Below are 12,693 nucleotides of genomic sequence, written 5' to 3' on the forward strand. Positions count from 1 at the left end.
AAATCCCAGGCGCTGAAGCCTGAGAACAAGGAGACTCGGTGGGCACCTTTGCGCCCCCCGGTACCGTGAAAGAGCCTTTTTAAAGGCTACGGATCGACATCGGGAGTGAGCGCGGTGCTGAGAGTCGCTACCCAGCCTGCGAAGTGAAGCCGCGTCGCCATAAGCGGAGAGCGCCGATTCCTTCCTGAAAAGAAAATTCGGACTGAATCCCCGTGAGTAAGAGCTGAAATATAACCGGGACCTTTTAAATTTCAAAAATTGGGCTAAAAACGGGGGAGATCTAAACAAAGGAAGTCTGCCTCCCCCCGACTGCATGAAAGTGAAAGCAACGGAGCTTTAAACCTGCATCCGTTTAAACCTGCTACTTGATTAGCTTAACCGGACATTTAGACCCTTTGATCTCCCCTCTAGCTAGCAGGGCAGAGGGGAGGTGAATTTGAACAACAACTGCATGATTTGTTAGAAGTAAAAAAACCTCTGCTGTCTCATCCATCTGAAAATGAAACGGTCTGCCTTTGTACCATACCGAACTGACTTTTCCCTGTGAAGTGATACCTTGATACAAAGTTTCCACAGTGCCTGGCTACTGTACAATACAAGAAGAAGTAGCATAAATTGGGCAACTGTGGCAATCTAAAGTAACAAGTTTTTAGTAATACTGACTTTGACTGTGTTAACCTCCCTTTTTACATTCTGGACAGTCTCCTTTGTTTCTATACTTGGAAACTTTGTTCTATGGCCATTTTGATTTGCTCCCTCTAGAGGACAAAGTGAGGCCCGGCACGGCCTAAGACAGTGGAATTTTCCAAGGGAGAATAAATCCCGTGGGAACTGACCTTGACATGAGTGGCGCACAAGAGGAGATAGTCACAAGAGCCAAAACCAAGCAACAACAACAACAGCTGCAGCAGCTACAGGTAAAGAAAAGAGGCTCAATCTCAGGCGCAACAGTTGGATCAACAGGAACAACAGGACAAGACAAAGGAGCAGCCGTCTCCATGGAAGCTGTGACAGATGCTTTGCTCAAGATAAATCAAACTCTGGAGTCTCTGACAAAACAGACTTCAGAGAATACACTAAAACTAACAGAAATTTCAGCAAGACTAAACCAGAATACAGAATCCATAAATAAATTGGTGGAGGAAAACGCCACTACGCGCCAAATTGCCGAAGACGCCAAAGCTACTGCGGGAGAGACACAGGAGAAGTTAGAGCCGATCGCCAAGAAGGTCTATGAGCATGATGCAACTTTGGCCTTGTGGGAGTTACAGAGGAAAGAGAGGAATTTAAAAATAAGACTGATTCCGGAGAATGAAGGAGACAACCTTGTGGAATACTTGACAAGGGAGTTTGTGGACTGTTGGGACCTCCAGGAAGACGAACTCAAAATCACGACTGCCTTTAGATTGGGCAAAAAGCAAAACAGAAAGACCCCGAGAGACTGTTTGATCACACTCAGATCCAAGGAGGAAAGAGACAAAATATTGGGACTACACTTTGAAAAGGCCTTGCAAATTGGAAACTCAGCTGTACAGATCTTCAAAGACATCCCAAAATACATTCTGGACTTAAGAAACTTTTATAAGGATTTAGCCCTTTTACTAAAGAAAAACTCTATCCGCTTCAGGTGGGAATTCCCACAAGGGCTGTCATTTGACTACAAGGCAAACAAGGTGAAAATAAAGACAATTCAAGATAAAGACAAATTTTTGGCAAGATACCAGGAGGATCTACAGAAGGGGACTGTGGACGCACTTGCAGAACAGAGGAGAGCGTTGGACATCCTGAATCTCTCGTTTGGACAAAAATCACCACCATCAGAAGAAGAGCAACAACTGGGAGCTGTTGGAGGAGCCTCAGAAAAATAGCAAGATGGCTCTGCAATTCCTTAGTTGGAATTGTAATGGGCTCAATGGGCCTTTGAAGAGAAGACAAGTATTTCATGTATTAAATAGAGAACAACTGGACTTGATATGCTTACAAGAAACTCATATAACTAGAGCCCACAGGAGATTACTTACAAACAAAAGGCTAGGACAAGAATTTATCTCATCAGACAAAGTTAAGAAGAGAGGAGTGGTAATATATGTGAAAGAGAAATGGGCTCCAAAAATGATATTCAAAGATGAACAAGGGAGATATCTGGCTGTGGAGATACAAGTACAAGGAGAAAAATTTCTAGTTGTTGGAATTTATGCACCAAATGAAGGCAAATCCGACTTCTTTAAGAGACTTCATGAAACGTTGATGGATTATTTGGATTACAATATGATAATCATGGGAGACATGAATGGCGTGGTCTCCACCAATATGGACAAGGCACAAAGACTAACAGTCACCAAAGAAGGGAGACTCCCTAAGACTTTTTTCGAAATGACTGAAAACATGGACTTGATAGACATTTGGAGAACAAGGAACCCTCTGGAAAGAGAGGGAACCTTTTTCTCCCAAGCAATGATGACCTGGACCAGAATCGATCAAATCTGGGTTACTAGTGGAATGGCTCCAAAGATTAAGAAAGTGGAAATCTGCCCAAAAACTTGCTCCGACCATAACGCCGTGAAGATGGAGATGAAGCTCACAATAACTGGTCAATTTAGATGGAGAATGAATGACACCCTCTTTCGTGATAAGGAGATTCTCACGAAGGCCCAAAAGACTCTAAAAGACTATTTTGAAATAAATTTGAGGACCGACGTGGAGAAAAGAGTGATCTGGGATGCAAGCAAAGCGGTTATGAGAGGATTTTTGATTCAACAAAATTCAATAAAGAGGAAAAAACAAAATGAGAAAAAAGAGAAGATTTTGGAAATGATAAAGGAAGGAGAGAGGAAATTAAGAACAAAACCAAAGTCTCAAGACATTTTAAGAGAGATCAAGCTATATCAAACACAATACATGGAATTGATGAACCAAGAGATTGAATGGAAGATAAAGCAAATGAAGCAAAAGACCTTTGAATCAGCAAATAAATGTGGTAAACTTTTGGCATGGCAACTGAAGAAAAGGCAGAAACTAAATACAGTTACAAGCCTTGAGGTGGATGGAAAGAATATATCTAAGCCCAATGAAATCAGAAATTGCTTTTTAAGTTATTTCAAAAAACTCTACACTCAAGGCCCGCAAAATGAAGAAGATATAGACAAATTCCTTGGAAAATATGGATTACAAAACATCTCTCATCAAAGTAAGATGGATTTGAACCAGAGAATCTCAGAACAAGAGATAGAGGCTGCCATTCAGAATATGCAACTGGGCAAATCTCCGGGACCAGATGGACTGACTTCCAGATACTACAAATCGCTGAAGGAATGGTTGACTCAACCACTAAGAGAAGTTTGTAATGAGATCCTTGAGGGAAAAAGGGCGCCTGAATCGTGGAAAGAGGCATATATTTCACTCATACCAAAGTCAGAGACTGAAAAGACCCAACTCAAGAACTACCGCCCAATATCACTCCTTAATGTGGATTACAAAATTTTTGCAGACATTTTGGCAAAAAGATTTAAAAGAGTTTTGATGGAGAAGATTCATAAGGACCAAGCAGGCTTTCTCCCTAAAAGACACCTGGCAGACAATGTAAGGAATGTAATAGACATTCTGGAAAAGCTAGAGGTGAATATAAACACTAAGGCAGTATTGATCTTTGTGGATGCGGAGAAAGCCTTTGACAATATTTCTTGGAGTTTTATGAAGAAGAATCTTCATGGGATGGGGGTAGGCCGGGGTTTTGAGAATGGTATGGCTGCAATATATTCTGAACAAAAAGCTAAACTGATTGTAAACAATGTTGTGACTGAGGAACTTAAGATAGAGAAAGGAACACGACAGGGGTGCCCGATTTCCCCATTACTTTTTATTTCAGTTCTGGAGGTGTTGCTGAACATGATAAGAAATGACCAGCAGGTTAAAGGTGTGCAGGTCGGAGCTAAACATTATAAGTTAAGAGCGTTCGCAGATGACCTAGTATTGACTTTGCAAGAGCCAAACACTAGTACGAAAAAGGTATTAGAAATAATACAACAGTTTGGCCAGGTAGCTGGATTTAAGTTGAACAAGCAAAAAACCAAAGTTTTAGGGAAAAACCTAACAGATATGGAAAACGAGAAATTTCAAGAGGAAACAGGTTTGACTGTGGTCAAGAAGGTTAAATACCTAGGGGTTTACTTAACATCTAAGAATCAGAATTTGTACAAGGACAATTATGAAAAATGTTGGTTAGAAATCAAAAAAGATTTAGAAATATGGTCAAATTTGAAATTGTCAATGTTAGGCCGAATTGCAGTAATCAAAATGAATGTATTGCCTAGAATGTTATTTTTGTTTCAGACCTTGCAGATTATTGATAAGATGGAATGTTTTAAGAGGTGGCACAAAGACATTTCGAAATTTGTCTGGCAGGGCAAAAAGCCCCGAATTAAATTTAAAATATTGACAGATGCTAAAGAAAGAGGGGGGTTTGCCCTGCCGGACCTGAAACTGTACTATGAGGCAGCAGCTTTTTGCTGGCTCAAAGAATGGATGCTCCTCGAGAACACGGACATCTTGGATCTGGAAGGTTTCAATAACGCTTTTGGTTGGCATGCATATCTTTGGTATGATAAAGCTAACAGTGCCTTTAAAAATCACATTGTCAGAAAAGCATTGTTTAATGTTTGGATAAGATATAAAGATCTATTGGAAAACAAAACCCCTAGATGGGTGTCACCAGTGGAGGCTAAAGCAGTGAAGAAACTCAATATGGAGGTCGGATGGCCGAAGTATTGGGAAATTTTAGAACAGGATGGAGATAAGTTCAAACTACAAAGTCAGGAGAAATTGAAGTATAAAGTAGAAAATTGGTTCCAATATCGCCAAATAATGGAATTTTTTAAACAGGACAGGAAAGTCGGTTTCCAGGTGGAAAAATCAAAATTAGAAACCGAACTGTTAGAACCCAATACTAAGAATCTATCTAGAATGTACAACTTGTTGTTGAAATGGAACACACAGGATGAAACAGTTAAATCGGCTATGATTAAGTGGGCTCAGGATGTTGGACATAACATTATGTCAGCTGACTGGGAATGGTTATGGAACACCGGTATAAAATTTACGGCATGTAATGCCTTAAAGGAAAACATTATGAAAATGGTATACAGGTGGTACATGACCCCAGTCAAGCTAGCAAAAATCTATCACTTGCCCGATAACAAATGTTGGAAGTGTAAAGAGACTGAAGGTACCTTTTATCACCTTTGGTGGACATGCCCGAAGATTAAGGCCTTCTGGGAAACGATCTATAATGAAATGAAAAAGGTACTTAAATGTACCTTTCCTAAAAAACCAGAGGCCTTTCTCTTGGGCATTGTCGGCCAACTGGTGACAAAGAAAGATAGAGCCTTTTTCATGTATGCCACAACAGCAGCAAGAATACTCATCGCAAAGTATTGGAAGACACAAGACTTACCCACTGTGGAAGAATGGCAGATGAAAGTGATGGACTATATGACACTGGCCGAGATGACAGGCAGAATCCGTGACCAACGAAAAGAGACGGTGGAAGAAGAGTGGAAAAAATTTAAAAGTTATCTTAAGGACTACTATAAACTTAATGAATGCTAAAATGTTGTGGTTTTCAGAAGCAAAAGGGTACAGGGATACAAGGTTAGACTATAAAAGAGGACTAAGATGATAAAGATTGGAAAGTAACAACTGGAAGTTGCTAGTTGAATTTTGGACATTGGGATGCAGAGAGGGGGGGTATGGGGAAGTCCAAGAAAAGAGGTTTATGAAAATATGTTTGAAACTATACGTGTATGTTTGTCATTTTTAGTGTTTGTCTGTTTTTCTTAAAAATTTTGTAAAACCAATAAAAATTTTATAAAAAAAAAAAAAAAAAGAGAACTGGAAGAAAAAACCACTAGCTCTCCTGTTTTCTGACCCCACCATTTCCCAGCCTGCCTCTCCCAACAACCAGCCAAGCCAGTGACCACCACCTTTTGCTTTCTTCCTCTTGCTAGCGAGGCTGCTGCTGCTGTCCTCCTCCTGCTCCTCAGCACTGGGGGGTTCTCTGAGCTTCACACCCTGGAGGCACGTGCGGATAAGGGCTGCGATCCGGGCCGTCTCCTCGCGGCGTGTGCAGTAAACTATGACCGAGTCTAGGCTCCCAAACCTCTCCCCTTGCAGCAAGTTCACCAGGGCCTGGAATCAGAACAAAGTTGGCAACTTTGAGGTACAGGACTGCCTCCCTAGATGCTCAAGGGAAAGCGACGTGCGTTGTTCAGTGTGGAAGAAGGGAATGCCAAAAGACCATCACCGGAGAGACGAGGGATGTGATAGGAATTTTGAGATCTTAGGTATATGTTAAATGTTCATAAGTGTACCAACCAAGCACGTACATAGATCAGCACAGGAAGACCGACCTGAAACCATTTTGATTCCCAAACTGAGCAAATGATTTCTCTGCAAGGTCAAAGTGGGAAACCTCCCCATTGTCTTTTCCCTTCACCTATCCTGTCTTAAGGGCACATTTAAGATATGAATAGGGTGTGGGCCTGTGACCTGGCCCAGGAACTAAGTATTTATCATTACAAAAGACTGGCCAGGCTCCCCAGGCAATCCAATCAAGTAAGCAGGGTATCCAATCAAGTAACCTGCCAGACAGGAGATAAACGACATTCAAATTTCTGCAGTAGACCGCCTTTTCTGTGATGTAGGTATGATGTATCTGGGGTGGTGGTCTTGAGCTATACCCCTTCTGTGATGTATGTATGGTGTTTCTTTCTGGGAGTGGTCTTGATCTACAGGGTGGCAATTTCAAAAGTCTATATAAGGCCTTGCGCGCCATTGTTCTGGGTACCTCCTCCTTTCCTGCGTGTGAGGGGAGCACCCTGTTGCAACAGATCAATAAAGATCAGGCTTACTAACTGCTTTGGTTCTCAATATTCTCTGGTTGGCCTCTGTTATTTTCTCCTACCGACAGGGAACCTACGTAAGGACTCTATATGGGCTCTTGGATACCCCATAAGGGAAAAAGGGCAGATTTTGTTTACAACAGTCCCCAGACTCCGCAACATACGGCTGGAAATCAGCAACCAGAAAGACTTCTGAAGATGGAGCCTCTCCCACACAGTAGTGATAGGCAGCAAGTCGGGCCCCAGACTCACCTGGTCCTTGTCTCTGTCTGCAGAGACAGAGAGATGCAAGTTTGGAGGGACAGCAGCAGAACGCACAGCGATCCCCTTGGCTTCTGGGATGCCCAAGTGATGAGCCACATCCCGCGCAGTGGAGAGGGTGGCGGTGGCTGTGAGGCCCAAGAAGCAGCGCACGCCCAAGCGGTCCCGAAGAACCTGCCGGAGAGAAGGTGTTACCTAGCCAGGCTCTGCTGCTTGTAGGTATTCCTCATGAAACACCTGTGTTGCATCTTGCTTCTGTGCGCATAGATTCCATACCTTACAGAGGCGAAGGTAACAAGGGCGGAAATTGTGGGACCATTCTGAGACGCAGTGTGCTTCATCAATGCAGGCAAAAGCTACTGGGGGCAGCTGATCTGCTGGTGGGAGGCAACTGGAGGCCGAGGCGCCTCCCCCAACCAAGGCCTCGGGGGACAGCAGGAGCACATGAACCTTCCCAGCCTTGACCTGCAAGCATGAAGAAGAGTTTGGATTTGATATCCCGCCTTTCACTCCCTTTAAGGAGTCTCAAAGTGGCTAAAATTCTCCTTTCCCTTCCTCCCCCACAACAAACACTCTGTGAGGTGAGTGGGGCTGAGAGACTTCAGAGAAGTGTGACTGGCCCAAGGTCACCCAACAGCTGCATGTGGAGGAGTGGAGATGCGAACCCGGTTCCCCAGATTACGAGACTACTGCTCTTAACCACTACACCACACTGGCTCTCATGGAAAGCTGGCAAGTCGTGAGCCATCATTTCCAATTTTAACATTTCTTTTAAACTAATTTAAAAAGTCTTACAATGCCGACTTGCCCCACAGGGATGTTGTAAAGACTACAGGTTGATTAGAATATTTGTATGAGATTGTATGGAAAAAATACAGAATAACAGATAGAAATTTGCTTAAAATGTATATAGGAAGTGCAGTGTAAGCGATGGAAGTCAATCAATGAAATTTTATTATTGAGATATTTGTAGAATAAATTTGGAAGAAATTCTTCCAAATTTTCTTCCAATTTTTCATTTTCTCCCCCCCTTCCTTTCTCTTTTTTGTTTTTTTTATATATGTGTGCTTATCTGAAAAATATGTGTATTATGTATTTTACTTGTATTTTGTAATAATTATGTTAAATAAAATTTAATAAAAAAATGTTTAAAGGCATGTTGTGCTTTGAGCATTTGACAGCATGCTACAAATTTATTACTATTTTCAAGTTGCAAACCGGAGGCTGGAAGGTGCCCGGGACACCCTAGAATTTTGCAGTTACATCAAGGATTACGTAGCCTCTACATCAGTCACCTCACCCTGTCCATAGCAGCCTCTCTCTGGGTCTTGGACATGTTTGAGTGAATGCAGACGGCTTTCAGGCACTGGGGAAGGCCAGAGACCTGCAAAGGAAGCACAAAATGTGTGTCACTGAAGGAAGATCCAGTGGTGGACATAGAACAGTCAAAAGAGATGGAGATCTCCTCAAGCCACATTGAGGCTCCCAGAGCCACCTCCTTGCAAACTATCCCTCCTCTGTAACTTCCTCTGAGGGGGTGAAATATGTTGAGGTTTACCCTAAACTCATTCCCTGATGCTAGGGTCATGTCACCCAACAAACTTGTTGGGGGAAGGAAATGATTTGCAGGGAGGGGATCTAAGTTCTGGCTTAAGAACCAGGATTGAGTTAGAGTGGAGTTGGAAACCTTTTCAAGGGAACCTGCTTGCAAATACTGTATTTTTCGCTCTATAGGACACACTTTTTCCCCTCCAAAAATGAAGGGGAAATGTGTGCGTCCTATGGAGCGAATGCAGGCTCCTTGGCTTTGCGGTGACGTGCCTGTCCTGGAAGCTGGAGGAGGAACAGAAGGGTCTCCTTCTGTTCCCTCTCCAGCTTCGCTGAAGGGCGCTGCGCCTTCTCCCTCTCTGCGCAGCGCCTCTCCTGTGAGAGACTTCAAAGAAGTGTGACTGGCCCAAGGTGACCCAGCAGCTGCATGTGGAGGAGCGGAGACGCGAACCCGGTTCCCCAGATTACGAGTCTACTGCTCTTAACCACTACACCACACTGGCTCTACTAGAGCCTGGAGAGCTCCCCCCCCCCCCAAATCCCTGGACCACAAGCAAGGAAATGACACCAGCCTCCAAATCCAAAAGCACCAGCAAACTTACTTGGTCATCCATCAGTGACACCAATGGTGAGATCACCAAGGTGATGCATTTGGACCTCTTGCTGTACAGGTATGCAGGGAGCTGGTAACAGAGAGATTTCCCCATCCCTGTGGACAGGACCACCAGCGTAGAGAGCCCTAGAGAAGTGACAGAATTAAGAGCAGCGGCGGCAATCTGCACGGGCTGCCTATAGCAGTGATTCCTGCACTGCAGGGGCTTGGACCAGATGATCCTTTGAGTCCCTTCCAAGTATAAAATTATATTGCTGTTGGCATCCATCTGTTCAAGTTAACAAGGGACTGTGCGTACGGGGGTGAAGACAAACCTCCTCGGCGCACAAGCCTGGGCTGCGTGTCTGGAGCTCCTGGGCTGCCCAGACGACAAGACCCCCCTCTCAGACTCGCTGATGTGGTCCAAAGGAAATCAGAGCAAGATGTTTTGCACCAGCTTGGCTGCAGGAGTTTCTGGAAGGAGGCATACAAGACGCCATCCAACCGCCTTAGGGACTCTGCTCCGCATTTGTATAGGGTTTACTCCTTAGCCTTTCTTCTCCTGAAGATATCCCACAAGGCAGCGGATGTTCAGAATCAGTTTCCCTTCTCCTAAATGGGCTACCTTCCTAGGCTGACGAGTCCTATCTGCCCCTCACTTATCTCTACAGCATGAGCAGGAACTGCCTTCTTGACTGTTGGACCCGCTCTCGATCTCGTCCACTCAATCCACTATCTTCGCATGCCTATCTTCGCATGCCTATCTTCGCATGCAGGGGAAGTCATACAATTTGATGACTCCATGTTATTGGACTCAATTCAAGGTGCCAACATTAAAATATAAACCCTTAAGCAGCTGGTACTGTTGTTGCAACACCTCTCCCCATATCAACCAGCTCCTATATAAATTCAGCCCTTCAGTGTTGCTTGGTCATTCCTTGGAAGTTGCATCTGGCAACAGTCTCCCCCTGCCTAGTGCCCTCCTGGTGTCTTGGACTATAACTGCCATCAGCCTAGTCGGCACAGCCATACTGTAGTTCAAAACATCTGGAGGCCACAGGGTTAGAAAAGGATGCAGCAAGACCACATCTGGTCACCAGCAACAATTGCTTGGCTGCACATCCAAGTAAACTGCATCCTTTTTTTTCACTCTGCATTTCCTGCAAGATGAGGAAGTTTCTTGCAAACAACCCTTCTCACCTGAGAGTATCCGCATAATGGCTGTTTCCTGTCCTGGCCGGAAGGTGGCATAACCCAACTCAGCCAGTGCTTCCAACACTTCTGGTGGGGTCTCTGCATAAGACACGGAACAGAGATCCAGTCAAGAAAGGGGCAAGACCTGTCCCACCTCCACAGAATGACTCCACACTCATAGAAGAATCAGGAGAAAGAGACTTAGGTAGAAATTCTGCAAAACCCCTTATCAGTGAGAGTGAAACCTGTTCACAAAAGTGGCAAGAAGCCCTTTAGGAAAACCTCACACCGATTGTTAACTAGGGCCTTTTAACTGGGAGCTGTGGCTGTAAGGTGAGTCTGATGGCAGCTGCTTTGGGCCTTGGCTGGTATCCGCCGCTGCGGGCCTCCATCCCAGCACGGGTCCCCAGAAGCCCTCCTTAGATGGAGAAGGGAGGCAAATAGCTGTACGCCTGCCACGGTTTTTTCGTTCTTTGGGGTGGGGAAGATTGAAATTCGGGCGGCTGGAGAAGTCCGGGATTGGGGCGGTAGGGGAGGGGGAATGGCCTCTGCAAGTAGCTGGGGATTCTGAAAACCCCAAATGTAGACGCCTTGCCTTTGGAAATGCAAGTGGGCCGTAGGAGAAACAGATGGGGAGGAAATCAGTTCTGTAGGTTTTCTGCAGGTAGGCCTCGTCTTTTCGGCTCATCCTTGGGTGGGTTAAGTGGGAAGGCAAGATGAATTCAAGGATTTAAAAAACAAGAATTTCATATGTTGTGTGTCTTTGTTTCTCAATTTGGTACTTTTACATGGTCTTGTATGCACTGTGGCTTTTGGTGCATTGTGACCTGCTGTTATTTTTTATTATATATTTCATTTTGTTATAAGGTGTGTGGATTCTGCTGCAGACGTTGCTGTTTCTTCAGCTTGTCAACTGCCTTGAGTATAGTAATGTAGAAAGGCAGTATACAAATGAAAAGTGAAAGTGAAATTCTGCACCAAGTTCTGCCTCACCACTGCATGGAAGCTGGTGACAACCAGGCTTCAGGGGGCAGCAGAGACACTCTTTTGGAAACTTACCTCTCACTTTCCCGTCCTGCCCCAGTTTGTAGAGAGGTTCTGTTGGCGGAGGTGGTGGGAGAAGTTCGAACACGGGCCTCTGCACACACAGGTGAACCTCTTCCTCCTGAGCAAGCTGCTTCAGGCCTCCTTGGCTGCTCTCACTTTTTGCTGGCGAAGAAGGAGGGGGAGGAACAACAAGTTATGAATATTATTATATTTATTAATAATTAGTATACCAGCTGGACCGTAGTGTCTTTGCACCAGCTGCAGCCTCTATACCAGCTGCAAGGAAAGCCCCAAATAATTCCTTATCTTGACACCATGGCACTTGTACCTGCTTACAGAAAAATGCCCTGATAGCGCAGCGGGAACTGACCTGTGGCAAGTTCTTCCTGATCTGAGACCACATAGCATCAGACTGGAGGGGGCTACAGATGCAGCCTTTGCCTCTTACCTGAGATCTTGCTGTAGGCTGTGTTGGTCATCTGAGCCACTTCCTCCAAAGTCAGCAGTGGCACCTCCTCTTCGGCAGCAGAGCCATCTCCCTTCTGTTGGGGGTCCGCAGCAGAGAGCTGCTCAGTAGCAGCTAAAGGAAGAAGAGATGCTGCTTTGGAGCAATCAAAACAATGGAAGGAAAATGCCTTCCCCTTTGGGAAAAGGAGCAGAGCGTGTGCTTTACATCAGGAGTAGAGCGTGTGCTTTACATCAGGAGCAGAGCGTGTGCTTTACATCAGGGGTGGTAAACCCTAGTTCAGGGGCCTGCTGTGCCCCCCAAACAGCAATTGCTTTGACCATAAAAGGTAAAGGGACCCCTGACCATTAGGTCCAGTCGTGGCCGACTCTGGGGTTGCGGCGCTCATCTCGCTTTACTGGCCGAGGGAGTCGGCGTACAGCTTCCAGGTCATGTGGCCAGCATGACTAAGCCGCTTCTGGCGAAACCAGAGCAGCGCACGGAAACGCCGTTTACCTTCCCGCCGGAGTGGTACCTATTTATCTACTTGCACTTTGACATGCTTTCGAACTGCTAGGTTGGCAGGAGCAGGGACCGAGCAAAGGGAGCTCACCCCATCGCGGGGATTCGAACTCCCGACCTTCTGATTGGCAAGGTTTAACCCACAGCGCCACCAAGACCACAAATTCTGGTAGCAGTGGGGTAGGCAC

At 45.1% G+C, this 12,693-nt stretch overlaps 1 protein-coding gene across 2 annotated transcripts in view; it reads right to left on the reverse strand.

Annotated features, from left to right (window-relative positions):
- RECQL4 (RecQ like helicase 4) overlaps positions 1–12,693 on the reverse strand; it is a 46,311-nt gene that overhangs the window by 17,913 nt on the left and 15,705 nt on the right. For both annotated transcript variants that reach the window (XM_083516506.1, XM_083516505.1), the window contains exons 9-16: positions 11,987–12,118; positions 11,551–11,700; positions 10,498–10,590; positions 9,308–9,444; positions 8,458–8,541; positions 7,434–7,622; positions 7,149–7,331; positions 5,979–6,183 (exon numbers count right to left, since the gene is read on the reverse strand). In XM_083516506.1, coding sequence (XP_083372632.1) covers positions 5,979–6,183; positions 7,149–7,331; positions 7,434–7,622; positions 8,458–8,541; positions 9,308–9,444; positions 10,498–10,590; positions 11,551–11,700; positions 11,987–12,118 — 1,173 coding nt within the window. The remainder of the gene's footprint in view (positions 1–5,978; positions 6,184–7,148; positions 7,332–7,433; positions 7,623–8,457; positions 8,542–9,307; positions 9,445–10,497; positions 10,591–11,550; positions 11,701–11,986; positions 12,119–12,693) is intronic.

This window comes from Podarcis liolepis (assembly GCF_965112155.1).
Source record: "Podarcis liolepis genome assembly, chromosome: 8".
NCBI classification, from domain to species: domain Eukaryota; kingdom Metazoa; phylum Chordata; class Lepidosauria; order Squamata; family Lacertidae; genus Podarcis; species Podarcis liolepis.